The sequence below is a fragment of the Marmota marmota genome, unplaced genomic scaffold (assembly GCF_001458135.2).
Source record: "Marmota marmota marmota unplaced genomic scaffold, marMar, whole genome shotgun sequence".
Lineage (NCBI taxonomy): Eukaryota > Metazoa > Chordata > Mammalia > Rodentia > Sciuridae > Marmota > Marmota marmota.
In genome coordinates this window covers 6,320,269-6,348,072 of record NW_025999869.1, presented here as the reverse complement: position 1 = coordinate 6,348,072, position 27,804 = coordinate 6,320,269, and the positions used below count along the sequence as shown (strand labels likewise).

Below are 27,804 nucleotides of genomic sequence, written 5' to 3'. Positions count from 1 at the left end.
TTTCTTAAATATGTTTCTGAAGTAACTAAGAAGAAGACAGGCAGATGCAAACATTAGAATATAAAACTGAACCAGGGATATTATTCAATGAGAGTACTTACCTAGCATGCATAGTGCCCTATTTTGATCCCAGAACCACCAAAAAGAGAGAATGTTATGCCAGAGCTGTATAACACTGTGGAGTGGATTTATCCAGAATTGTGTAGGCCCAAAATGTAGAGTGTTTCACCAGTGTTTCCATGGTCTCCACTCATTTATAGTTGTAAGACAATTTCAAGTTTTCACACTTGACAGTAATTTTAAAGATTGCTATAAAATAGTAAATGGATAAAATAGTCCATAGTCTCTAAGAAGGCTAACGACTGCTTAGAGGCACTGGGTAATAAAATGTTTTATAATGCTACAGTAGGTAATGCTGTGTCACTGACACATGGGTATCAGACATGTAATACAGATTTAAAAAGAATTATAAGAAAATTCAGTAAATGTTTGCTGAGTAGAAAAATATTTTATTTACATTTTTTAAAAGAATAAATTTTTAGGGTCAGGTGTGGTGGCCCATACCTGTAATCACAGCTACTGAGAATGCTGAGGCCGTAGAAGTTACAGGTTCAGGGCCAGCCTGGGCAACATGGCAAGACCATATCAAAATTAAAAAATAAAAGAACTGGGGGTGTAGTTCAGTGGTAAGGGCCCCTGGTTTAGTCCCCAGTACCACACACACAAAAAAATGAATTTTTGAAATGATATATTTGTTTCTTATTGGGGGGGTGGGATGTAGACAGGAAAAAAAATTATGTGTAGTCCCAATCACTGTTGATTGATGTTGATGATCTATTGTGGGCAGCAGGAAGGCTAGTGCTACAGATTGTGCTTCACATTGCTAAACATTTGATTTGCCAATGAGCTGCATCCCTAGTCCTAGCATTTTAACAATTGTCTTACCCATGTGTGTCATACATTTAGTTTTCTTGTTTACGTATGTGTCAAATAATTTTATCATGCTGTAAGGTGCATGGTTCCTGTTCTTATTCATTTTCCTTTGTGGCATTTTCTCCCCTAGAATTTAATAAAATCTATGATGCATTGGACATCTCCTTGATAGAGAGAGGAGAATCTTTCTATCAAGATAGGATGAATGCTATTGTAAAGGAATTTGAAGATAAAGGTAGGCACTATACTTGTGGGGGGGGGGGGATTTTTTTTAGCCAAGCAAGGTGGTGCACACACCTGTAATCCCTGCAGGAAGATTATGAGTTCAAAGCCAGCCTCAACAATGGCGAGGCGCTAAGCAACTCAGTGAGACCCTTTCTGTAAATAAAATTCAAAATGGGGATGTGGTTGTTTCCCTGAGTTCAACCCCTGGTACAGGGGAGGGGCATATTTTTAAAATTTTTTCAAAGATAGTAAATTCTCTCTACTTTTGCCTAATTCCCAAGACCTAGCACTTGTCAGCCAGCTTCAATGATTATGAATGCTGCCTTCCCATACATACTTCTTACATCCTGTTTCAGCTTTCAGTTACTTTGGTATGTGCCTCTAAAAGTTTTAGAAAAAGGGACTTTCCTATCATAGCATGAAAGTGAATGATTCCTCCCATTCCAAGCAGCCTCTCCCCTTTTGAGACAGGATGTTAAGTTGGCTGAGGCTAGCCTCGCCTCCAAGGTAGCTGGAATGAGGAATTGGAGTCGTGTGCCACTAGCATAGCTTAATAATTTCTTAATAGCATTAGAGTTCACATTTCCTAAGGTAAATAATTTTTTTAATCATTAGTTTGAGTCTGCCCATGACGTTATGTATGTTACAGTCTAGAAATTCATGGGTTTCCCTCTTGCCCATTTGTACTACTTTTACTGTTGAATAAACTGGACCTACCTGTCCTATAGAATTTCGTATGTCTATATTTTCTGTGTATTTTTAAGGCAAATGATCTACAACTGAGCAGTATCCCCAGCCCATTTTTATTTTGAGACAGAGTCTTACTAAGTTGCCCAGGCTGGCCTACAACTGGAAATCCTCCTGCCTAAGCCTCCAAATATGAGATTATTTTCCAAAAATTTAGATTCAGTTTTACGTTTGCTTTTTTGTTTCCATGGATGAAAACAATTTCTGGTTCACTGTTTTTGTGATACTAATTTAGTGTGATTAGTTATCAGCCTGATCTATCCCTTAAGTTTCCTATCAGACTTTTCCCTGGTGGTTTTGACTGCTGTTAAATTTTTTTGTTGTTGTTACCTAGGATTCTTTTTGTATAACTTTTTCACATAATTAAGGCAATCAAAAGTGCTTGATTTTTTTTATTAGTTGTGAGAATGTTTATTTCATAAATACAATGAGTTTGACTTATTATTGCAAATGAAGCTTTTACAGTATGTAAAAGATACATATTTTTTCAGTCCGTTGCCGTAATTGTCCTTTGTAATAGTTAATTTACCCTAGTTAATGGTAGCCCCCCTCATGTTTTTCCTCATGGTAGTCTGATAGTTGATGTGCTCTGGTACAATATTCCAGGCTCATTCACAGATTTCCTGTCCTGGATCTGCAGTCAGCCACATCTCCAAGGAAAGCTGGTTCCTTAAATGGGAAAATGGTAATTATTAATCAGAGCCTGGAACCATTACTTTTAAAATAAGTGTGTTTTGGGTTTGTTTTTGCTACTGCTGGGGATTGAACCCTGGGCCTTGCCCATGTTAGGCAAGTGCTCTACCACTAGCCCTAATGATTTTTATTGATGAGAAAATGGGCACAGAGAAGTTAGGAACTTCTCAAGGTGACATAGTTAATACATGATGAATCAGATTCAAACCTAGGCAGTTTGTCTTCGGAGCCTTTATTTTTTTAATGTGGTGCTGAGGATCGAACCCGGGTCCTGCCCATGCTAGGCGAGCGCTCTACCGCTGAGCCACAATACCAGTGCCTATGTTTTAAACCACTGATTTTACTTTATACTTTCTTAGTTTAGGAAACTAAACCTGGGTAATTATTTACTGCATTATTGCTGCAAAAGTTAAATTTAAGACTTGCATATTTGGCACATAGTAGCACTTAAATATAGGTGATATTATCATCATGTTCTTTCCTGTCTCTTCCTAAAACCAAGACTCTTGCATTTTTCATCATGAATATACATTTTTTCTGCTTCTCATTCCAAAAGCTAAATCCAACTGTTTGATCACATTATAAAATGTCTGTATAGGAATAGCATCTGGCTCTAGCTTGGGAGACTTTCATGCCTTTGGCCTGCACAGCGAGTGAGTTCCAGTTACACATCCTGTGAAGGGCTTGGGAGCCAAGTGTAGAGTGAGTCCAGAAAACTACTCTATCTGACCTGTACTATGACAGCACCCTGCACTCCCAGATAGCCTTGACCTTAGCCATTTTCCAAGGCTTCTAGTAGGTCATGATAAGACAAAAATTTTGTGGTTTTCGCAGCTAAGAAATATTTTCTAAAATATTCATAGACTAGCTAGCTAGTCCTCAAAATGACCAAGATTCCAGTACCTTCAGAGCTTTTAGCATTATTAGTGACGTTTGTTTGTTTTTTCCCCTAGGCTTTGTGCAAGTGGATGATGGCAGGAAGATTGTGTTTGTCCCAGGTTGCTCCATACCATTAACCATAGTGAAATCCGATGGAGGTTACACCTATGATACATCTGACCTGGCTGCTATTAAACAAAGACTAGTTGAGGAAAAAGCAGATATGATTATCTATGTGGTAGACAATGGACAAGTAAGTTTGTAGTTTTGTCTGTTTTTACATTGTCAGTCTGGAGGTAGACAATATGGTGAGGTTGTATTTGGGGAATATTTACAGTTGTTCAGTGCTAAGATCGGGAACATCAGTATATTGTGGGAAAAGGAACAGTTTTCCAGGTGTTCTCTAAAAAATGGAAAAGGTGATGTCTTTGAACCTCAGCAGTTGGTCTTAATAAGGATGTGGTTGAAATTAAAATTGAAGTTACTGTGTGTAAACTTACCTTTAATTCATTTGCTTTTAAAACTTTGTGGAAAGTATGGTAACAGCTTTGCTCTTACTGTTTCTCACATAATGAGTAAAAGAAACACTTTTAATATAACATGCCACAAAACTTGAATGACTTGTGTTTTACAGGCATCGTCTAGGCATAAAAGCCTTAATAAGCCCTTTTTTAAAAAATTATTAGAAAACTAGCAGGTAACACTCTTTTTCTACTTTTTATAGTCTATGCACTTCCAAGCAATATTTGCTGCTGCTCAGATGATTGGTTGGTATGACCCTAAAGTAACTCGAGTGTCCCATGCTGGATTTGGTGTGGTACTTGGGGAAGACAAGTAAGTCTGGGAAACCTGAAGATGGTAATAATATACTGATTCACCAATTTCTCTGGAAGAGGCCCTGGTTGTTAATTTTTGATAACATATTAGGTAATTCAGTTTTTTAGTCTGTACATTATGATAAATTCAGCTGAGCCATTCTGTATATTCTCATCACTGCCAGAGGATATATACATGAAGTCAACTGAAAAGGAAATTCGAGACTTAAATCTGTAGGAACAGAAATCCATAATCTGTTAAGTTCTAAAATCTATAGTGGTACCTTTTCAGAATTCAGAAAAATTATGCAAAAATTCAGTCTAGACATTTTGTAAATGTCTTTTCCTTCACAGTTACACACTTGGTAAAAGCTTGATTCAGTAGAGGTTTGATTCACTGCTTTTGTTCTTTGGCCATCTCAAAAATGTTATCAAAGCCTACATGTTAATAATGTCTTATCATTTTTTAATACTTCACATTTGTCTCTCTAAAAAGGTAAATACACTTAGGTATTTTATTTATATGTGATATTCATCAGTCCAAAGGCACAAAACTTTTCATATTTTAAAACTTTAACATTCAGAAGTATTTTAAGATCACTTGCCATTTAAACAGCACTTCTTAAAAACTGATATCTGGGCTGGGGATGTGGCTCAAGCGGTAGCGCGCTCGCCTGGCATGCGTGCGGCCCGGGTTCGATCCTCAGCTCCACATACAAGCAAAGATGTTGTGCCCGCCGATAACTAAACAATAAATATTTTAAAAATTCTCTCTTTACTCTCTGTCTCTCACTCTTTAAAAAAAAAAAAAAAACTGTGATATCTTATATTTAATAATGCCTAGATATTACATCACACAGGTGGTAATGCTTTTGAAAACCACATGAGGTGACTCGATTTGGCTGGAGAGTGGTCAAAAGCCCTGATGTGAGCATATGAAAGACAAGTTAGTTTGTCCACAGATATTATTTTGGTAGGGATTTTATAGCAGTCAGTGAATTTGTTGGAAATATTGTATGACATTTTTGTGGAATCAAGACACTGGATCCTATGGTCCTGAGAGTGCTTAAACCAAAGAATCTTATTTCCTGAACTGTTTTCGGATAGATGTTTAGGTGGTATTTATTTATTTATTTCATTTATTATGTATGGCTGAGGTATCCTAAATCAGTTTGTTTCTACTCTCTGCATGATTTAAAAAAAAAAAAAAGGCTAGGATACTATAATTTAAATAATAGCTAAATGCAGCTCACTGTATGTTAAAATGCTCATTCTGTTTTAATATTTAGGACATAATTTATCTTTTTATCTCCTATTCCTTGGACACCTTTTTATTGAGCACCTGCTCCACATGGTATTTCACGTTATGTACAGGAAGATATACATGCCAGGGCCCACTGTGGGACTTGAAAATTCTAAAGTGGGTGTTTGTCATATGTGTTTTTAAAAGCTTTGTTGGTATTCAATTGTCACAAACAAAAATGGAAGGAAGACAGGTGAGAGGAGGGAATAACGGATGGGACCAGTTGTTGCAAAGTAGACAGAGTAGGAAGCCTTCCTCAGCATTTTGTTGAACACTTCGGAGATTTGGCAAGCTGGGGGTATAACTCAGTGGAGGAGCACTTTTACCCAGCATGTGTGAGGCCCTGGGTTCAATTGCCGGTTGTTGAGGGTGGGAATTGAATAAAGAAAAATATCAATGAAGATGATAAAGGCAAATAGAGCCTTTGTAAATCAAGCTGTAAAAATAAGAGGCACTATCACATTTGGTACACTTCATGTTGTATAGAAAAATATGCTTTTGTATGTTATATTTGAACTTTTTAAAAAAGTACTTGATGTCATGCAAACTTCTGTTTAACAGGTAAAATTCAGTTTTCTCAGTTGCCATTATCATTGCTAGTCGGTACTTACTTGTGCCCCATCCAGGGAGATTCTAATTTCAGTATGTCTGAATGGGGCCCTGGAGTCCTTTTGTCATAAAACTCTCAAAAATATAGTTGGGTTGTGACTCTGTGGCACCGCACTTGCTTTACACATGTGAGGCACTGGGTTTGATCCTCACAGCACCACAGCAAAATGAAGATATTGTACCCAAGTATAACTAAAAAGAAATGTTGAAAAAAAATGCAGTTGGGTTTGAGAACCACTAAATAAGATCAATTACTATATAGAGAAATGTAAGATTCCAGTATAGGATTTTCTAATGTAAGTAATTCTAGAAGCAAACATGTGTTTGACTAATTTTCCTAAAAGGTTAAAACTACCAAGCAAGATGTCGTATTCCAGGAAAATGCATGAATTAAATGTTTTTACTTTTCCTTTTAGGAAACCGAAGGTAGACCACTGTTAGGGCTAACCCATAGGGTGCTTTGAGCTGGGGGCTGGAGGTGACACACGTACAAACAGTTGTCTTTTGCCACCCTCCCTAATTGCCATGTGGAGTGGGGCACTGTTACCTTAGCATAGAGACTGATTTCAAACGGGCCCCTCAAGCTTTCAGTTTGAATATTTCTAATTAAAAGGTCATTTTCAAATTCATTAAGTTGTGACTTCTAAATTTTTTAGGAAGAAGTTTAAAACACGGTCAGGGGAAACGGTACGCCTCATAGACCTTCTGGAAGAAGGACTCAAACGGTCTATGGACAAATTGAAAGAAAAAGAGAGAGACAAGGTAATCCAAGGCCTTTTTTGTTTAATGTATGTTGTGCATTATATATAATTTTTTTCCTTTGATACTGGGGATTGAACCCTGAGCTACATTCCTAGTCCTTTGAGTTTTTCGAGACAGGGTCTTGCTAAGTTGCCAAGAGTGGTCTTGAACTTGCATCCTCCTGCCTCAGCCTTCTGAATGTCTGGGGTTACAGGCGTGTGCCACGCTGTCGTTTTTTCCATTTTTGAGGAAAATTACAAGGAGTCAGTCCAACTAGGCCAGGCTTATATTGCTCAGATTTTAGTGCATAATGAATTCATGAATTGTACTGAGCATTTGTTGTGAAAGTATTGTTCTTGGCTATTACCAAAGGTCATGGCTTTTTCCTTCTTTGTTAATGTGACATCGTAGCTCTGCTGCCTTTTAACTGTTTTAAGTGGTTATACATGATAGAATGCATTTGTGCACTTTGATATACATAGATGGAGTACAATTCTCATTGTACATATTGTAGAATTACATCAGTGATGCAGTGGTAATGTCTGTTTCAATATACTATCCTTCCTATCCCCATATCCTCTCCCTTCTATTTAAGGTAACTGTTCTTCACCCTGCCGTTGTGAGTTAGCATCCACATATCAGAGAAAACATTCAGCCTTTGTGTGTGTGTGTGGGGGGGGGGTGGGTTGGCTTACTTTGCTTAGCATATTCTCCAACTCCATCCACTTACTGGCAATTGCCATTACTCATTCTTTTTTAAATTCCCTTGTGTATATCCATATTTTCTTTCTCCATTCATCTATTGAAGGACATCTAGGTTGGTTCCATAGTTTATAGCATCTCAATTCACAGTAGCTAAACAATCTCAATTCACAGTAGCTAAACATTGACATGGCTGTGTCACTATAGTATGCTGATTTTAAGTCCTTTGGGTATAGACTGAGGACTGGGATAGCTGGGTCAAATGGTGGTTCCATTTCTGAAGAATTTCCATAGTAGTTGCACCAATTTGCAGTCCCACCAGCAATGTATGAGTGTGCCTTTTCCCTCACCAGTTATTGTTGCCTTTGTTCTTGATGATTGCCATTCTCACTGGAGTGAGATGAAATCTTAAGAGTAGATTTGCGTCTGATACAGATGAACACTTTTGCTTAGCACATTTATGGGGGTTTTCTGAGTTCTTTATATATCCTTGAGATTAATGCTTTGTCTAAAGTGCATGTGGTAAAGATTTTCCCCCAGGCTGTAGGCTCTCTCTTCACATTGTTTTTGCCGAGAAGGAGCTTTTGAGTTTGAATCCATCCCATTTATTGATTTTACTTCTTGCACTTTAGAGGTCTTAAGGGAGTCAGATCCTAGGCTGACATGATGAAGATTTGGGCCTACTTTTTCTTTTAGTAGGTGCAGGGTCTCTGTTCTAGTGCCTAAGCCTTTGATCCACTTTGTTAATGTGGTTTTCCCAGCACCATTTGTTGAATAAGCTATCTTTTTTCCAATGAATGTTTTTGGCACCTTTGTTTGAGTAGGAGATAACTATTTGTGTGGGGTTTTTTTTTTTTTTTTTTTTTTTTAATGATACATAAAAGCCTAAAAATTGTTCTCTGGGGTACCATGTGATGTTTGTGTGTATATTATTTCCTCTGACATCTAACTTTTTTGAGATATACAGTATATTACTCTGCAGTAGCACAGCATGGAATAAGTACCCATGCCTGTTGCAATGCCATTCCACTCTGAACTTGATGAACTTAGATTCCACAAGAGTACATGTGCTACTTGTCTTTCTATGCCTGAGTTATTCCCCTTAACAGAATGTTCTCCCATTTCATCTATTTTATGCATGCCTGCTTAGTATTCCCTTGTGTATATGTACCATATTTTCCTTACCCATTCATCAGTTGATAGACACTTAGGTTGCTTCCACATTTGGCTTTGTGAACAGTGTTGAAATTAACATGAGTCAGGTATCTCCTTCCACATACCCATTTCATTTGCTTGGGTACACACCCAGTAGAGGGATTATTGTATCCTACAGCACTACTGCTTTGTCTTTTGAGAAGCCACCAATTTTCATAGTGGCTGTACTAATTTACCTGCCTACCACTAGTGTACTAGGTTTCCCTTTTTTCCCACATCCAGGCAGTCATTTGTCTTTTTGATAATAACCATTCTGAGTTGATAAACACTACAGAAATGTAAATCAGAACTATAAGGTTAACATTTTTTTCCATTAATATGTCATCTTTTGAGAAATGTCCATTCAGATCTTTTTGGAGTATTAGGGGGTTTTGCTATTGTTTGAATTATTTTGGGTATTGATCCCTTTTCAGATGTGATTTGCAAATACAGTTTGCCTCATTTGCTTTGCTGTGCAGAAGCTTTTGGGTCCTGGTCCATTCCAATAATGTCTTTCTCTAATGTTTTCTTCCAGTAGTTTCAGGTTGATCTTTAGTGTGTTTTGATTTAATTTGTTTGCATTCTTCTGCAGGTAACCAATTTTTTCTAGCACCACTTGTTGAAAAGACTGTCCTTGCTTCACTGCATGTTCTTAGCACCTTTGCCAAGAATCAGCTAGAAGGGCTGAGTGTTCTTGCTCCATTTTTCTTCCTCTTAAGGACTGAACACAATCAGTTGGTTGTAGGTATATGGGTTTACTTCTAGGCTTTTGTCTGTTTTTTTACCAACATCTTGTTTTGATTACTGCTTTTTATTTTTGGTACCGGGGTTGAGTGCCCCCGTTTTGTGTTTTATTTAGAGACAGGGTCTCACTGAGTTGCTTAGCGTCTTGCCTTGTTGACACTGGCTTTGAACTCACGATCTTCCTGCCTCCCAGGTAGCTGGAATTATAATCACGGGCCACCATGCTCAGCAGTTGTTTTGGTCTTCATACTGAAGCTGTGGCTTACAGGCCATCTTTGTAGAGCACTCAGATTTTGTATAGTTACTCTTACTAGCTCACTAGTGAGTTTTATGACTTATGTTTCAGTTGTGTATATCTTTCTATTATGATATCAGATCTTTTCCTGCAGCTTTTGAGTTTCCCTTAAAAGAGCTATTTTAAATTTTTCTATCTAGGAATTCCTCCCACTGTGTTTACTAGTCCAATCAGGTTTTGGTACAATAAACTAGGCCATGGCCCCCAGAACGTCCTTGTATGAGACATCAGCCAGAGCTTACAGGATGAGGTTCTTCCTAATTTGTGCCCATCTTCAAGAACAGTTCTGCTATTTGAGCACTAGGTGGCACTATATGCCTAGGTTTGCCACAAGTCCACGGTGCTATGTTGTCATTATTTCAGCAATAGAGTGGGATCTAAGCCAGGTTTGTCCAACTACACAGTTGTCCTCTCAGTGAGCATTGTCTGTGGGAATATCTAAAGGATACTCCATCCCTCTATCCCAGAGACTCCTGGTGCCAAAGTCAACAGCCTGTGGTCAGGCCAAATTATTGTGGAGGGAGCTACCCCCATGTCTGTGACCACTATTGCCACCCTGAGTCCATGGCTTGATGAGCTCTGCATAGCACTGAAGGGAGGACTAAGGCCAGTGCTGCTGTGGGCTGCTTACTAATGTGGTACACTTGGGGCCTGATACTACTGCAACCAGGTATGGGTGTTGCTGGCCAGAATAGTGTTCTAATGGACTGGGACTATGTGTCTTACTCTAGGATTGGCACCATTGGGGGTTCCCTCGGGCCTGTGCTTAGGGGGCCTCTTTCCTAGTACTCGGCTCCAAGATGAACTCCTAACTCTTGTGCCTTTGCTCCCCGCACAGTAATCTTTCTCATCTTGCCTTTGCCCACAACTGGATTTTTGCCATGGCAGGCCTCATACTGGGTTTCTGAAAGTGTGAAGACCTGTAGTTATTTTCCTTTCCCCTAAGCAACAGGTGTGTCTCCACACTGATCAAATGATTCAGTCAACTCTTTCCTGCCTTCAAAGCATCTTACAGTACTAAAACCCAGAAATGTTGGTCTGTCCACCATGTGCCCCCCCCCCCCAATCAAGTAGTTTGCGTGAATAGTTAACTTGAATTGTGATCAAGGATATTTGTCTGTAGCTTGTGTTCTTGCCAGGTTTTGGTATCAAGCTAATATAGGCCTTGCAGAATGTGTTTGGAAGAATGTCTTCCTCTTTATCTTGAAATAAGAACTGGTATTAGTTGTTCTTAACAATGAAGCCATCGAGTTCTTGGCTACAAATTCAGTGTCCTTACTTTGAAGTATTTTTGAGTTTGTGTTCATTGTTGGGAAGCTATATCTAGGAAATGTGTCTATTTCCAAGTTATATTTAGTGAGTTTTTCATAACAATCTTTGTATTTCTCCAGAGCCTGCCTTTTTGTGTGATTTATTCAAGTCTTCCCTCTAACTACAATTCATCTTTGAGGGACAAGCTCTTTGTTTTGTCAATCTTTTGTATTTTTTTAAGTTTCGATTACATTTATCTCTCCTGGTTGGGTCGTTTTCATTGAGATGCAACGATAGATTGTTTATCCGAGCTCCACTTGTTGTGAGCATTGACTTCCCTCTTGGTGCATCGTGTTTCCATTTGTTTCAAAAACTTAACATGGCCTTGATACATCAGTAAATAGGCAAAGGAACTAAACACCCTTCAAGAAATATGAACCATCAATATATGAAAAGATGTTCAACATGTCTAGCAAGTAGAGAAATGTAAGCTACACTGAGATTACATCTGGGGCCAGGGGTGATGATGCCCGCCTGTTAGCCTGAGGCAGGAGGATCATAAGTTCAAAGCCAGTGTCAGCAATAGCATGGCTCAGGGGTCGATCGCCCTTGATTTCAATTCCCAATAACACACCCCTCCAAAAAAAAAAAAAAAATTGTCAAACAGAAGGCTTTATTTTGTATGCCAGTTGCCCAAAGGGAAAAATAAAACCTCCTACATCATAATTGCTTCTCCTTATGAGAAACCCATGTACATCATCTACAAGCAAACCTAATGAAAAGGGACTTGAATATATGCAGTGGAAGAATGTGTTACCATGTCCATCATGTTAGAGAGGAGTGTAAATAATAAAATTAGCAAGGGGGTGGTGACCTTGTTCCTGATGACATCAGGAACAGCTTAGACAATCAACTTGTCCTCAAACTTTAAAAATATGTATGAATAGTTTCCCATCTTAAAGGAACATTTAAAAGGTCAAAAACTGCTACAACTTTACCAAGTACAGAAATATTCCATTTAAAGCAACAAAGTTCTTAAAGATCCTTGTTTCATGTTTTTAGAAAAACCTGTGAACTTTATAACCAACTTAATGAGATTTTCTTTAAAATTTGTCATTCACAAACTGCACGAGTCCTTCATATCCTTTACAATCTGCTTAAACCTTTGGTTTTGCCCTCTATTTCCAGTAATTTTTGACAAAATTTTTTTCTACCTAGAATTCTTAACTTCCTTTGCTTCTCTCCTACTTACTAGTTCCTTTCTACCCATTTATTTCCTTCCTTAGATTTAAAACAGTCCTTTAATAAACATACTTCAAATTTAAATAAATTTACCTTGAATAATTTTTTATGAGTTTAAGTTATATATGGACAGAACATCTTTTTTATATGGTGCTGAAGATTGAACCCAGTACCTTATGCATGGCAAGTGCTCTACCACTAAACCACAACCCCTAGAATTTTCAACACTTAAGGTTATTTAAACCATAATACCTAGTGAAGACCAAGGAAGAAATGGTTGGGAATTGTTTACCATGTAACAACAGTTTGATATAACTCCAAACATGTATCTTTTCTTTAATTACTTTGTTAAATGTGGAATAAAATACATCATCTTTAATTTTGAATTGATATTTAGCAATTGGTGTTTCAGTATTTTACCTTGTAAACAGTCATTTCGATTTACTAAAGTGATTATGTTCACGTTTTTAACGATCAGATCTGGATTATTCTATGAATAGATATTAGGCATAGTCTTTTAAAGATTTAATGTTTTTCCAAGAAGAAACATACCCTAGAAGTCAAATGGCTGTATTTAATCCATTTGCATACTAAGTAAAGCACTTCAAGGATCTAGCAGGTAGGTAGCCTTGCCTACTCAAAGGCAAGCCTGGATGGCCACAATTGAAGACATTATTTTACCAAATTTACTGAATATGTACTTAAATCGTATGAACTAAAAGGCATTTGAGTTAATTACTAAAGTTTATTTGGGTGTTCATAAGTCTGTCAATTTGAATACGTTTTCTTAGGGGAATTTACATGTAAATAGTTCATTTCGGACTCACAAAAGAAATGGCTTCAACAGTTTAATCCAGTTTTTTTTTTTTTAAACAAATAGGACAAGTTAGGGTCACCTGTTCATATGGCTAAGCTTAATCATAGAAAGGCAAGTAAAGATATTGTTTCCATAAAAGTTTGCTTTAAGAAGCCTCCTTTGCCCCTACCTCTTGCATGTGGGGAATGGAGCCCAGGGCATCCTGCATGCTAGGCACATGCTTCACCGCTGAACTGAGGCCCCAGCCCGAAATGAGCTTAGGGGTTTACTGGCTGGAATAATAAACCTCCAAGTGACCTTGAATTTAATAAGTTATCTTCATTTTGTTTGATCTAATGATCAGGAACCATTTTTAGAAAGTTTTTTTGAGAGACTGTAGGGTTTCTTCTGTCTTCCCCCTCAAGCTTTTCCTGGCTCATATACAAGTTGGAGATCTTTTGTTATGGCTCAGGATTCTAACCAAGGTATAGGTTGTTTTAAGAGGCATAACTTGAGGAACTCTATACATACCGATCTCGCTCTTTCCTTTTAGATTAGGAATTTTCAGTTGTTTCATCAGCTTAGCTTTTAGGTGAGAAACACTCTCATTTATGCCCCTTTTAGCATAAACAGGTCATCAGAAAAGAGAGGACTTAAGCTCTGTTAAGAACTATCTTACAGTTTGACCATCTAGAGTCCCTGTGGGGGGACTTTTGCATACTTTTAGGGGAAAATCCTTTAAGAACGATCTTAGGGAATGTTCAGGGTTTAGGCGGAGTGTCTTGCTTTGGTAAGCATGCTATGCCCAAGATTCTTTTTCACCTGATAGATGACCTAGCTACAGAGTGACAGAAATGGTCTTACCTCTTCATGAGCAGGTTCTCTTCACATAGATGTGGTAACTACCCCAGCAGCTTTTAACTAGCCATCCTGAGCTCACCATTTAGAATGTTAATTTTGGCTCAGATTTTGAGAAACATGAAGTTAATTAGCAAATCACGTATAGACATGTGTAACCAAAATTAAGGCACAAATTGTAAATCAATGTTAAATTAGGTGCACAGAACCAAAAAAACTCACTAGAGGAAATATGAAATCTTAACAGAATATAAATGCTATGGAAATTTGGGTACTCCTCAGGACAGTGTCCATGTGCTAGAAATGACTCCAAAAAAGACAAGTCTTTTACCTAAATACTCCTTATCAAACCAGTTCCTAAATAAAATCAGCGGGGTTCCACCACCAAGCAGTTGCAGATTCTTCTGTGCTAGCTGCTGTCTAGCAATCTTAGGACAACACTTCCTTTGTAACTTCCCATCCATACTTATTTGTTAGGATTGATACCAGCAACCCTGTTTTTGACAACTTTCACAGTTGATTTACCGAGACGTCACACAGTTGCTTCCAGTGAATGGTTGGTCTGCTCAACCTCATCTATCATGGCCGGAACAGAAATACTTAATGTATTTTAAAAAACATTTTAGCCATCTATTACTTCTTCCACTGGAATTCGTTTTATTTTACTATAGTTTTCTATAATCAATAATTTATATCCACATCATACCATAAATACTAACTTATGCTTTGGGTTTCATATATATTGAATGTAAAGTGTTGATAGCTTATTTTCCAATCACATTTCTCATAGTAGAAACATTCATTATGCACAGCAGACGATTTTTATAATCTTTGCACATCAGCCCACGTCATTCTACGAGTATCATTGTTTATTGATAAGTGTGCCATTAGATGCTTCCTACCCCAGTACTTTGCCCATGGGACATCTAGGCAAAAGCACTGGTCAGTAAGCTAAGAAGTGCTCTTTTGTTTTTCCCAAAGGTCTTAACTGCAGAGGAATTGAAAGCTGCTCAGACATCTGTCACTTATGGTTGTATCAAATATGCTGACCTTTCCCATAACCGGCTGAATGACTACATCTTCTCCTTTGACAAAATGCTCGATGACAGAGGGAACACAGCTGCTTACTTGTTGTATGCCTTCACTAGAATCAGGTAATCTTATTGTGAAGCAAACAAAGTATTCTTAGTTGCTCCAAAATGTATGTTTTGTATACACAAGTGTCTTTGGAAATGTGTTCCCTTTTAGAATTACAAGTTATATGGAACCTCTTAGCCTGTTCCCATTTACTCTGGCAGATTTAAATACCAAACAGGCGTCACCTGCCCCCCTAAAAGAATATTTCCTTCCAGTATTGTAAAACACTTCAGACCAGCTTATTTTGACTAGGGATGTGCCCCAGAGTAAATGCATTGTCTATTTTTATAAGAATCTCTTAATTTCTGGTTTACATCAGTCATGTCTTAACAATTAATTACATGGGTTCTCGTGGAGAAGAATGTGTGCGCCTGACACAATGGATCAGTGGTGTTTGTCTGGCATTCCAGGTCTATTGCACGGCTGGCCAATATTGATGAAGAGATGCTCCGCAAAGCTGCTCGGGAGACCAAGATCATTTTGGACCATGAGAAGGAGTGGAAACTAGGCCGGTGCATTTTACGCTTCCCTGAGATTTTACAAAAGATTTTAGATGACTTGTTTCTCCACACACTCTGTGATTATATTTACGAGCTGGCAACTACATTCACAGAGTTCTATGATAGCTGCTACTGTGTAGAGAAGGACCGACAGACTGGTGAGCATCTTGTCCTCTGTCCATATTGGAGAATGGGTGCTCTGAGGGAACTTGGGCCGGGTTGCGTTTCCCATTTGTTTATTCATAGAAATCCTCCCTTTTCCCCAAAGAATTGCAGAGTAATCCATACCATATACAGAAATGGACAAAATGAGAACTAATGGTAGCAGAAACAGTGCATCTCCACTCAGGCATTGGGGGGTGGGTGGAACCTTACAACTTCAAGACAGACAGTTGACAGATCCCTGGGAATAGGGCATTCTCAACAAAAGCGGAGTATTAGAGAGGCCAAGAATGTATTTGAAACTGCCTTTCTAGGTTTTTTGTTTGTGGAGCATGTAGTAGAGTACTGGGAATCAAACCCAGGGCCTCACACTTGCTAGGCAAGCACTCTACCACTGAGCTATACTCTCAGGCCAAGAAAACTGCCTTTGGAAAACAACAGGTGATCCTTTCCTACCTTGGGTTCTCTGACACTTTCCATGGTTAATGAAGTATATTTAAAGTGTTAAGGCAAGTAGCCATTTGTGAGGATCGTGCCTGAGCGAAATTTCTAAAAAAGTTCGTTAGTACATTGTCTGAACCAACTATGACCCTAAATACTATCAATCCTAGAAGAGAATTGAGTTGTACAAGAGAATATAAAATCTACATTTCATTATTGCAGACCTCTATAGTTCTTTTTCTTCTTGGTTTGTCTACAGGTGGTTGTAGTTAGACTACACAGCTGATTTTTCTACATAAAAAACAAGCTAATCAGTGTCTCTCTTCTCTCTTCTCAGGAGAAGTATTGAAGGTGAACATGTGGCGCATGCTGCTGTGTGAAGCAGTAGCTGCTGTCATGGCCAAGGGGTTCGATATCCTGGGAATAAAACCTGTCCAAAGGATGTAATCCCTTTCGAATACTGTGTTTTTACCAAAGTGGCCATTAGCACTGTTTACTAAAAACATTTTCTCAACTATCTGTGTCAAATGTGGTTCTTTAACAACTAGTATTATTTTAAAAAAAAAAAAGGCACTTTGTTCCCTAAACCAAAATGACAGTGGAGGCCATGGACTAATGTAGGCTTAGGAACCATAGTCCTGGAGTTTATTGGCAGGGATGTGTTTATATTGTGTCCTTGGTGAGCAGTGCTTGCCCGTTCTGCTTCCTAGTTGTCATCCTGAGCCGCTTTCCTCTGCCACACCTTTCCATCTTGAAGTTCTGCCTCACCCGGGCCCAGAGCAACTGAGTGCACCAGCTTTGAACTGAGCCTTTAAAACCAGGAGCCACAATAAACTTACTCCCCTCGAAGTTGTTGTTATCAGGCATTTGGTCACAGCAATAAAAAAACTTTAAAACACTAGCAAAGGAAATCCAACAGCATATCAGAAAGATCACGCACCATTATCAAGCTGGATTTGCCCCAGGGATATGATTAATATATAATTATATAGAAATAACATGATACATTATATAATATACACAAGTCAATAAATATAATACAACCCATCAACAGAATAAGAGGTAAAGACAAAGGTACAGACAAAGCATTCAATAAAATCCAATATTTCTTCACGAAGAAGCATTGAATACATTAGGAATAGAAGGATTCTGCCTCAGTGTAACTATGGCTACATGACAAATCCACAGTCGGCATTTTGTTGGATGGGGAAAAGGTCAAAGCATTTTCTCCAAGATCAGGGACAAGACCAAGATGGCTACTCTTGTTCAAGGTAGAGCTGGGGTTTTTTTCAGCCAGAGCAAGAGGAAATAAAAGGCATAGAAATAGGGAAGAAGTTAAACTGTCTGCAGACAGGATTATATGTATTGAAAAAGATTTTAACAAGGCTATTAGAACTGACAAACTCAAGTTACAGGATACAAAAATCCCACACATTAGTAGCCTTTTTATACACTAATAACAAATCTGCTGCAAAAGAAATCATGAAAGTGAGCGGGGATGTAGCTGAGCGCTTCCACACAGTAGGCCCTGGATTCAATCTCAAGCAACACACACTCATGAAAGCAATTCTATTCACAATAGCTACCAAAACAATTCCTAGGAATAGCCAGGTGCTGTGGTACACACCTATCATCCCAGCAGCTCAGGAGGCTGAGGCAGGAGGATTTCAAGTTCAAAGCCAGCCTCAGCAACAGGGAGGTGCTAAGCAACTCAGCGATTCCCTGTCTCTAAATAAAATATAAAATAGGGCTGGGGATCAAGTGGCTTAGTGATCAAGTACTCCCGAGTCCTATCCCAGGTAAACCCCACCTTTCCCCCCCAATAAAAAATACCTAGGAATAAATTCAAGAAGGTGAAAAATTACAAAAGACAAAAGATGGAAGGACCTCCCACATTCACGGAGTAGAAGAATATAGTGAGAAAACCCATTCTACCCAAAGCAGGTTATGGATTCAATACAATCCTCATCAAGATAACAAAGTCTTCACAAAGCTAGAAAAATTCATATTCTAGAATACATAGGATACACAGAGGACCCCAAATAACCAAAGCAATCTTAAGGACAAAGCTGGAAGTGTCCCAATGCCTGATTTCAAACATACTCCACAGCCGTAGCAATCAGAACAGCATGAAAAACAAATGGAACAGAAGAGAGGCCCAGAAATAGTTCCACATACCAGCACCCAACTTATGGGACCAAAGGTGTCAAAATAGACATTAGAAAAATGATAGCCTCTTCAGTAAATGGTGCTGGAGAAGCTGGACATTAATATGCTACAGATTGAAACCTGGCCTTCCTCACTCTACAGAAGAGTCAAAATGGATCAAAGATCAAAATGGAAGACCTGAAACTAGTAAAGAAAGCAAACAGGAGAAAACTACAGCATCAGTATAGACAGTGATTAGGGGGAGGGGCGGGGGTAGTGTCCCCAAAACACAGGAAACAAAAGAAAAAAAAAACCACATACACAAGATTACAGCCAACTAAGAAGCTTTTGCACAGGAAAGGAGATAACAGTGAAGAGAACCTATATAACAGATGAATAGTTGGCAAATATTTTCTAACAAAGAATTAGTACCTAGAGTATGTAAGGAACTAAAAAAAAAAAATAGTAATCCAATGTTAAAATGAGCAAATGATCTATCTAAATAGATGCTTCTCAAAACAAGAGATAAAGGCCCATGGTGTATGAAAAAAATTCTCAGCATCATTAGCCTTTAGGAAGTATAAGTCAGAATTACAAAGAAGTTGGGACAGATGCTGAAGGAGGAGGGAAAAGGGAATCCTTCACTCTTTAATGGCTGTACTAATTTACATTCCCACATAAAGAGTGTGGAGGTTGCTTCAAACACTAAAAATAGATCTGACCCATGATCCCTCTCCTGGGGAACATATCCAAAGGAAATGGAGTCAATACCAAAGAGACACCTGCACTCCCATGGTTACGACAGTGCCACTCACAATATCTTAAAATATGGAATCAACCTAGGTGCCCATCAACAAATGGATCAGTAAAGAAAATGTGGTGCATATACACAATGAAGTACTATACTATGCAACGATACAGAATGATATCCTGTCATTCATGGCAAACTGGTGGGACTGGAGGACATTGTTAAGTTACATAAGCCAGACAACAGGAAGACAAGTGCTACAGGTTCTCTCTCCTATATGGAGGCTAAGAAAAAGTTGATCTAAATGTGGAATAGTGATTACTAGCAACTGGAAAGAGGGTGTATGTAAAGGGAGCTTGGAGAGTGGCTACCAACACAGAAGACATAAGTTTTTTAGCACAGAGGGATGACTACAATCCACAACAACATTTTAGGCAGATCTGCAAGAGAGGAGTGGACGACTCCAAGCATTTTTTTTTTTTAAAGGGAAATGCTTATTACCCTGAACTGATCAGCACATACTGTATCGGGTATTGAAACGTCACACTGCACCCCATTAATAGGGAGAAATAAAATGGGTCAACTGAAGAAATAAATTTAAACATACACACTATTCAGGCTGGCAAGATCACCACCACAGCACAACAGGAATCGCCTACTCCCCACCCCCAGCATGCAAAGACACCTCTATCTGCAGACCAGTTCCCTCTAAGAGGAAGCTAGAGGCAAACTGAGAGGTTGCTACCCCCCAGGAAACTGAGAAAACCTCCACAAAGGGTAGAAGAAGTCAAGGCCACTCTGTCACAAGTCCCACTCTGGCACGGCACCAGAAACTTGGGAAAGGAAACCTCGTGCCCTTTCTCCCTGTGAAGAGGAGGGTCTGTCACATTTGGGACCCTAATCTACGGGCATTCAGGGCTTGACTTTCAGTCCACCAACTACCTGTTAGTGAGGCACACACTCTAGATCCCATGGAGGACAAAATCACCATGTTGTCACTCAGTGATGGTGTGTGTGCCTACTGTATGTGAGGCCTGGATTCAGTCCCCAGTACCAAACAACAACAAAACAACCTGTTTAACAGGTGAGTACAAGCAATTCATTCATCTAGGGGCAGTGAAGAGCCTTAAGACTGCACAACTCCCCGTTTTCTCCCTCAAAGGGGTTCACAGAACCCCCATACATTGGTTAACTGGCAGCCTAACTTACATTGAGGAGTTAAAAGAAGTGTCAATCATTAACCCACCATCACAGGGTGCAGTGGTGCAGGCCTGTACTCCCAGACTTGGGAGACTGAGACGAGAGGATCGCGAGTTCAAAGCCAGCCTCAGCAACAGTGAGGTGCTAAGCAACTCAGTGAGACCCTGTCTCTAAATAAAATACAAAATGGGGCTGGGATGTGGCTCAGTGGTCGAGTGCCCCTGAGTTCAGTCCCTAGTACCCACCTGTCCTCCAAAAAATAAAAAAAATAAAAATTAACCCACCATCCACCTGGGAGAAAGAAATTTGCCCTACACCAAGAGCTCCATCGTGTACACAGTGTACCAGGGAACAGCATTCTGAAGCTCCTAGCTCTAACAGTAGGGAAGGTGGCATGCACAGGTCTCCAGAATGCAGGGGGAACATGGCATATTTAAATGGGTGCAACAAATGCCTCCAGGGACCTCATCTGCCACGCATAGAAGGGACTTGAAAAAAATGGAACACCCCCCGCCCGCCCCCCGGGTTCCTCTTCAGAGCGGGTTTAGGATAGAGCCCCAATTTTTAAAACTGCCACCGGAGCATGTTGTGCTAAACCCAGTAGTAGTCTGGGAAACAAAAGGGACCTGTCACACACAAATCTCCCTGAATACAAAACAAAGAAGTGGCTTTAAATAAGTGTCCCGGACACTTTCCCTTGGAGCATTGCAGGAAACAGGCAGGAACATGCGGTTTTGTTTCTGGACAGGGCTTACAGCATGGTGGCTGGTGGCTACTTGATGGCATTCAGGGACTAACCAGGCAATGACCCTCATCAGCCAGAGCTTACCCTGCAAGAGATGTCCCCCAGCTCACCCCAGATATAAATCTAGACCTATGTGCTCCCTTTAGAAGGGGTCTAGCCATTATAATGCACCACTAGAACAGTATGGGGAAAAGGACTCTGGCCAGTCACCAAGGACCAAGACTTCCATACCACCCCCTAAGAGACTGTAGGGTTTAGCAATACTGAATTACTTCAGACCAACACACACACACACACACACCCCATTTGCTTCCGGCAGCTAAGATCAGGCAGTGCAGCCTAAACACAAGCACAGGCCTTAGCTGCACACCGTCTTCCTGAGTGGGCGTAGAGAGTGGGAGGTAAATGCCTGCGCTCAGCCTCACCGTGAAGACTGAACAAAAACAACCAGTACCCCATGCTTCCCAGCTGCATCTCAAGAGTCTGCTCCTATTCTACTCCTCTTGGCATACTGAGAAGACGTTGCATATTCTACAGTTCCAGGGTCACTACCAATGGATAGCAGTCTGCACAGACACAGAATGGAGAGGCATCTCAAGATTTCAGAATGTCTGCGGTGTCTGTCTCTAAGCGGTAGGATACTTGCTTAGCATGCACAGGGCCCAGGTTCATTCCACAGCGTGCACACACATGCGTGTACACACACACACACACACACACACACACACACAACATAGAAACAAAACCCAAAACCAAACCAACAAGAAAACTGGAAGATTTGCTAAAAATCTTCCACATAAGACAAGTTTTACCGTGGACAGAGTCTTCTTGTTTAATGTCCAGAAACCAAGACAAAGAATCAAAGAAAATGAAGGAATGGGGAAATCAGATCCAAACAAAATACATATCAGAAACTGACCCAAATGAAGTGGAGTTTTGAGATTTCTCTCAGAAGGAATCCAAAATAATGGTCATAAAGATGCTCAGAGATCTGGGTCTGGTGGTACAAACCTGTAATCCTAGCTACTCAGGAGACGGAGCCAGGAGCAGGGCAAGTGCAAGGCCAGCTGGGGATGTGGCTGGGGATATGGCTCAGTGATAGAGCACCCCTGGGTTCAAGCCCCAGTACTGGGTGGGACACACAGACACACACACACACACACACCCCTCACAGAAGTCAGGACAGCAATGCTAAACAAGCGGAGGCCTTCAACAAAAAGATTAAAGCATTGAAAAGCAAAGAAATCACATTTCTGAAGAAATCACAACTGACATGAAAAATTCAGTGAAGATGTTCAACACCACATCAGGTTCAGCGGAGGGCTCAGTGAGCCTGAAGGCAGATCACCGAATCATCCAATCCAAGGAGCAAAAAGTAAAGAAAGAATGGGAACGAGCACAGCCTAAGCAACGGAGAGAGCACCATCAGAGACAGCCAGCATGTTGTCAGCATGCCGAAAAGAGGGACAGAAAAACAAGTGCAAAGAAATACCAGCAGAAAACTTAGAAATGGAAAGCCAGACCTAGACAGCCCAGAGGACACCAAGAAAGACGAATCCAAACAGAGCCACACCAGAACACATTGCAGTCACATTATCAAAACTTAAGGAGTATTGAAGGCAGCAAGGAAAAAAATATTGAATCCGTATACACAGGGACCTACAGCCCCAGCCCCTGGAAGATCACACTGACTTCTTAGAAAGAGTTTTGCAGTCTGGAAAGGGGCAGGATGACATATTCCTGGAAGGAATATAAAATATAAATACAAAATCCTGAAAGGATAAGACTGCCGATCATTTTATACCCAGAAACCCTGTCATTAAAAAAACAAAGAGGTGGTCGGGGATATGGCTCAGTTGGTAGAGTGTTTGCCTCACATGCACAAGGCCCTGGTTCAATCCCCAGAACCATTATTTAAAAAAAAAAAAAAACCCACACAAAACAAAGGGGTGAAAGAGACTTACAAAGGCTAGGAATGTTGATCACCACTAGACCAGATTTACAAAAAAAAAAAAAAAAAAAGTGAAAAAAAACCTTCAAGCTGAAGATACCAATTAGTAACACTAAAACATATGAAAGCACCACATACCCAGGCAAAAGAACGTTCTCAATTCCAAAGCACCCCAAGACTACCAGCAGTGGGCAAGTCATCTAGTATAAAAGGCGAGAAGCAAAACTATTGGAAACAACCAGAGCTTCAATAATTTGCTAAGGGACATATTATGAAAAAGATAAAGTATGACATCAAAAGCAAAAAAGTGGAATTGATCAAAGTATGCCATGTGCATGTATGAATATGTAACAATGAACCCCACTATTATAAGTACTATATCTAAAAATAAGTACATGAATAAAAATTTACTCATAAGCAGGAAGGGGGAAGTTTGTGAACGCAATAAAATTTAGCCTTTATCATCTTAAATTAACCTATTATGTTTTAGTGAAGCCCCATGATCATCGCAAAGCAAAAGCCTCTTTAAAAAGACAAAAAGCCCAGTCCTCTCACCATAGTGTTGGAAGTCCTCGGCACTGTGGCTCTCTGGTCAGAGAGGCTTATAGACCAGGCTATTATGGTGGGAAAGGCCAAATAAAAGCAATTAGAGCTGCCTCAATGTGGGAAAATAGTAAATAAAAAGCAATATCAAAGTCAGACACTGTAGCCCATGCCCATAATCCCAGCTACTCAGGAGGCTGAGGCAGGAGGATCGCAAGTTCAAAGCCAGTCTGAGTAACTTGGTGAGACTGTCTCAACATAAAAAATAAAGAGGGGCAGAGGATGTGGCTCAGTGACAGAGAAACACGCACAAGGTCCTGGGTTTAATCCCCAGAACTAGGGGACAACATGGCATCCATGGATGGCAGAGAGATTGGTGCCACCATCAAGAGCTCGAGAGATGCAGGGTGGTGCGTCTCACCACGTCCCCGTTCAACTCTGCTAGTGCAGAAGCTGGATGGGATGTTGGAGAGTGGATTTATCAAAAGCCCAACCAAGTGGTGGTTCTAATTGCAGCTGTGTGCCAGATGTTGTTTCCCTAATACACAGCTCCTGGGACTGCTAGGCAGCAACTGGTCTGCCAAATGCCCTTTTCTCCATATGCCCATAAGGCTCATCAGAAGTGGTTTCTCTCAGATCACGGCCAGCTGGGCACCTTCACCGTCCTGCCTCAGGCTACATTAGCTCTCCACTCTGCCATCACTTGGTTTGCAGGAACCTCAGTTACCTTTCTCTTCAAGATTGCACTGAAGACCAGAGTCAAGTAAAATAAGCCAGACACAGGAAGACAAATACGATGTGACGTCACTCCTGTGTGGAGTCTAACCTTGGATGTGCACAGCTGCACTCCATCATGAACTTCATAATGTTGACAGCATTTTGCTGCTTGAGTTGGGTGGGAACTGTCAACCACTATGAACTCATTGGTGCGATCTCTAGGTGTCAGAGGACAGGAAGTAAGTCCAACTCAAATTCAAGGACCCTGCCATAGTCAATTTCTAGTGGTGTAGTGGGGTAGTAGTAAGAGACACTCTTCTAAGGTGAAGGGGAAGCTGTTGTGTCACCTCCTTTACATTAAAATAAAAGAAACACAATGCCTATTATTAGTATTATTTGATTTAACCCAGAAGCACTTACCACTGAGCTATATTCTCAGCCCATTTTTGGTTTTGTTTTGAGACAGAGACTTGCTAACTGTCCCAGGCTCTGTTGGTGACCTGCACAGGAAGCTCTTAGGACCTTGGAGGAAGGCTCTACTGTTACCTGAACACAACTACTCTTCTGAGAGACGGCTCTTGGCCTGTTACTGGGACTTCACGGACATCTTAACCAGGGGCCACTTCATCACCATGTGGCCTATCCTGAACAGGGTGGTGCACAGAACTTGGATGTGCACAGATGCACTCCATCATGAAATGAGAGTGATCTGTACACAATTAAGCCCAAGCAGTCCCTGAAGGCACAAGTTATGTGAAGCGACCCAAATGCCCAGAGCCCTACTCTCGCCACACCACTCCTCTCAGCCTGCACCTGTGGTCTCATGGAGAGTACCCTGTGATCTGTTGACAGAGGACTGGGCATAAACACTGAGGAAATAAAATCAGTAAGTCGAAGAGAAGTCTGTACTTCCATTCTTCCTCAGCACTATTCACAAGAGCCAAGCTATGGAATCAACCTAAGTGGCCACAAACTGAAGAATGAATCGTGAATGTGCTGCACAGGTGCACACAAGGGAATACTATTTGGCCCCAGAGGATGAAGTCCTGATGTGGGACAACATAGATAGAATTGAAGACAGTGTCAAGTAAAATAAGCCAGGAAGACAAATACGTGACATCATTCCTGTACACTCTAACCCTGTTGATCTCACGGTGGACAATAGAATAATGGTTACCAGAGGCAGGGGAGGGCAGGAGTGAGGTACAGGCAAAGATTGGTCTAAATGCACTATATTGCAGTTAGCAAGAAGAAATTACCTCTGAGGTTCTATGGCATTTGAGGGTTATTATATAATGATAACATATTGTATTTTAAAAAAATAACAGATTTTGAATGTTTTCACCATAACGAAATGATCAACATTTGAGGTCATACATGTGCTTACCCCGATTTGAATGTTTTACAATCTATATATGGAGCAGAACACTTGGTAACTTATGTACAATTTTTAATAGTCAAAAGAAGAAAATTAAAATTCACAAAAATGTCCATACTATCCAAAGTGATCTACCGATTTAACGCAATCTATCAAAATACCAATGACATTCTTCATAAAAATAGAAAAACTGCGACTCAAGAGGCTGAGGCAGGAGGATCTCAAGTTTAAGGCAAGCCGGGGAAATGAATAAGGCCCTAAAAATGTCTCAAGAGGGCTGAGAATATAGCTAAGTGGTAGAGTACTTGCCTAGCATACACAAAGCCTCAAGTTCAATCCCTAGTACTGATAGCTAAATAAATATTCTAAAAGGTATAGAGAACCACAAAAGAGCCTTTAAGTCCTATGAAATCTTGAGCAAAAAGAACCAAGCTAGAGGCACCACACTACCTGGTTTCAAATATACTACAAAACTGAAATAACCAAAATAGCCTAACAGCACTGCCACAAGAACAGAGACCGATGGGACAGGCAGAGAACCTGGAATCTGATGTAAGTATTCACATCCAAACATACAGTGCAGAAGGATGGTCCCTGCAATAACTTGTGCTGCAGGACCAGGCACAGTGGTACAGTACCATCCATAATTCCAGTAACTCCAAAGGCTAAGGCAGGAACATCACAAGTTCAAAGCCAAAGTTCAAGGCCAACCTCAGCAACTTAGCAAGACCCTGTCTCAGAATTAAAAAGGGCTGGGTCCATCTGCAAGGGAATGAAACTAAGTCCCTATCTCTCACCTTGCACAAAAGTCAACTCAAAGTGGAACAAAGAGTCTGGGAGTCAGACCAGAAACTGCAACTGCTAGAACAGTCAACATTTAAACATAGAGGTGCAGGCATTGATTTCCTCAAGGTGACTCAAAGCTCAGGAAATAAAACTAAGAATAAATGGAATGACAGCAAGTTAAAAGAACTTCTTTATAGTTGGATGTGGTAGCACACTCCATAATCCCGGAGATTCAGGAGGCTGAGAAAGGAGGATCGCAAGTTCAAAGCAAGTCTCAGCAATTTAGTGAGGCCCTAGGAAATTTAATGAGACTCTGTCTCAAAATAGGGCCAAAAGGGCTGGGGATGTGGCTCAGTAGTTAAGCACCCCTGGGTTCAATTTCCTTCCCCCATCTAAAAAAAAAAAAAAAAAAAAAAAAANTCCCCCCCCAAAAAAAAAAAAAAAAAAGAAACAGAAAAAAGCATCTGCTCAGAAAGGAATCAATTAAGCATGCAAATAGCCTACAGAACAGGAAAAAAAAAATCTTTGCCAGCTACTCCTCTGACAGGATTAATATCCAAAATATATAAAGAACTCAAAAAACTTAATACTGAGGTTGGGGGAGAGCAAATAACCCATTTTTTTAACTTTTTTTTTTTAGTTGTCAATGGACCTTTATTTTATTTATTTGTATGTGGGTGTTGAGAATCAAACCTGTGCCTCACACATGCTAGGTAAGCGCTCCACTACTGAGCCCCAGCCCCAGCCCTGAGCAGACATTTCTTAAAGAAGAAATACAAAGGGTTGAGATTGTGGCTCAGTGGGGAGCGTTTGCCTAGCCTGTATGAGGTACTGGGTTCGATTCTCAGCACAACATAATAAAAGTCCATTGACAACTAAAAAAAAAAAAAGGAGAAATACAAATGGCCAATTATATGAAAGAATGTTTGACATCTTTAGCAATCAGGGAAATGCAAACTAAACTACACTGAGATTTTATCTCCAGTTAGAATGGCAGCCATCAAATCAAATCAGAGACTCTGCGTCTGATAGAAGAAAAAGTTGGCTCCGATCTACATATTGTAGGGTCGGGCTCCAAATTCCTTAATAGGACACCCATAGCACAAAAGTTGATAACAAAAATCAACAAATGGGACTTACTTAAACTGAAAAGTTTTCTCTCAGCAAGAGAAACAATAAAAGAGGTAAATAGGGAGCCTACATCATGGGAACAAATTTTTACTCCTCACACTTCAGATAGAGCCCTAATATCCAGAGTATACAAAGAACTCAAAAAATTAAACAATAAGAAAACAAATAACCCAATCAACAAATGGGCCAA

The 27,804-nt window shown here is 40.0% G+C and overlaps 1 protein-coding gene across 1 annotated transcript in view; it reads left to right on the top strand.

The window, feature by feature from the left end:
* Positions 1-25,749, top strand: part of Rars1 (arginyl-tRNA synthetase 1) — a 36,838-nt gene extending 11,089 nt beyond the window's left edge. Inside the window, exons 7-14 of the mRNA XM_048814850.1 lie at positions 1,064-1,168; positions 3,552-3,730; positions 4,202-4,311; positions 6,861-6,966; positions 15,009-15,181; positions 15,575-15,822; positions 16,605-16,764; positions 25,718-25,749. Of these exons, the coding sequence (XP_048670807.1) occupies positions 1,064-1,168; positions 3,552-3,730; positions 4,202-4,311; positions 6,861-6,966; positions 15,009-15,181; positions 15,575-15,822; positions 16,605-16,714 (1,031 nt within the window). The 3' untranslated portion in view covers positions 16,715-16,764; positions 25,718-25,749. The remainder of the gene's footprint in view (positions 1-1,063; positions 1,169-3,551; positions 3,731-4,201; positions 4,312-6,860; positions 6,967-15,008; positions 15,182-15,574; positions 15,823-16,604; positions 16,765-25,717) is intronic.
* The last annotated feature ends 2,055 nt before the right edge of the window (positions 25,750-27,804 follow it).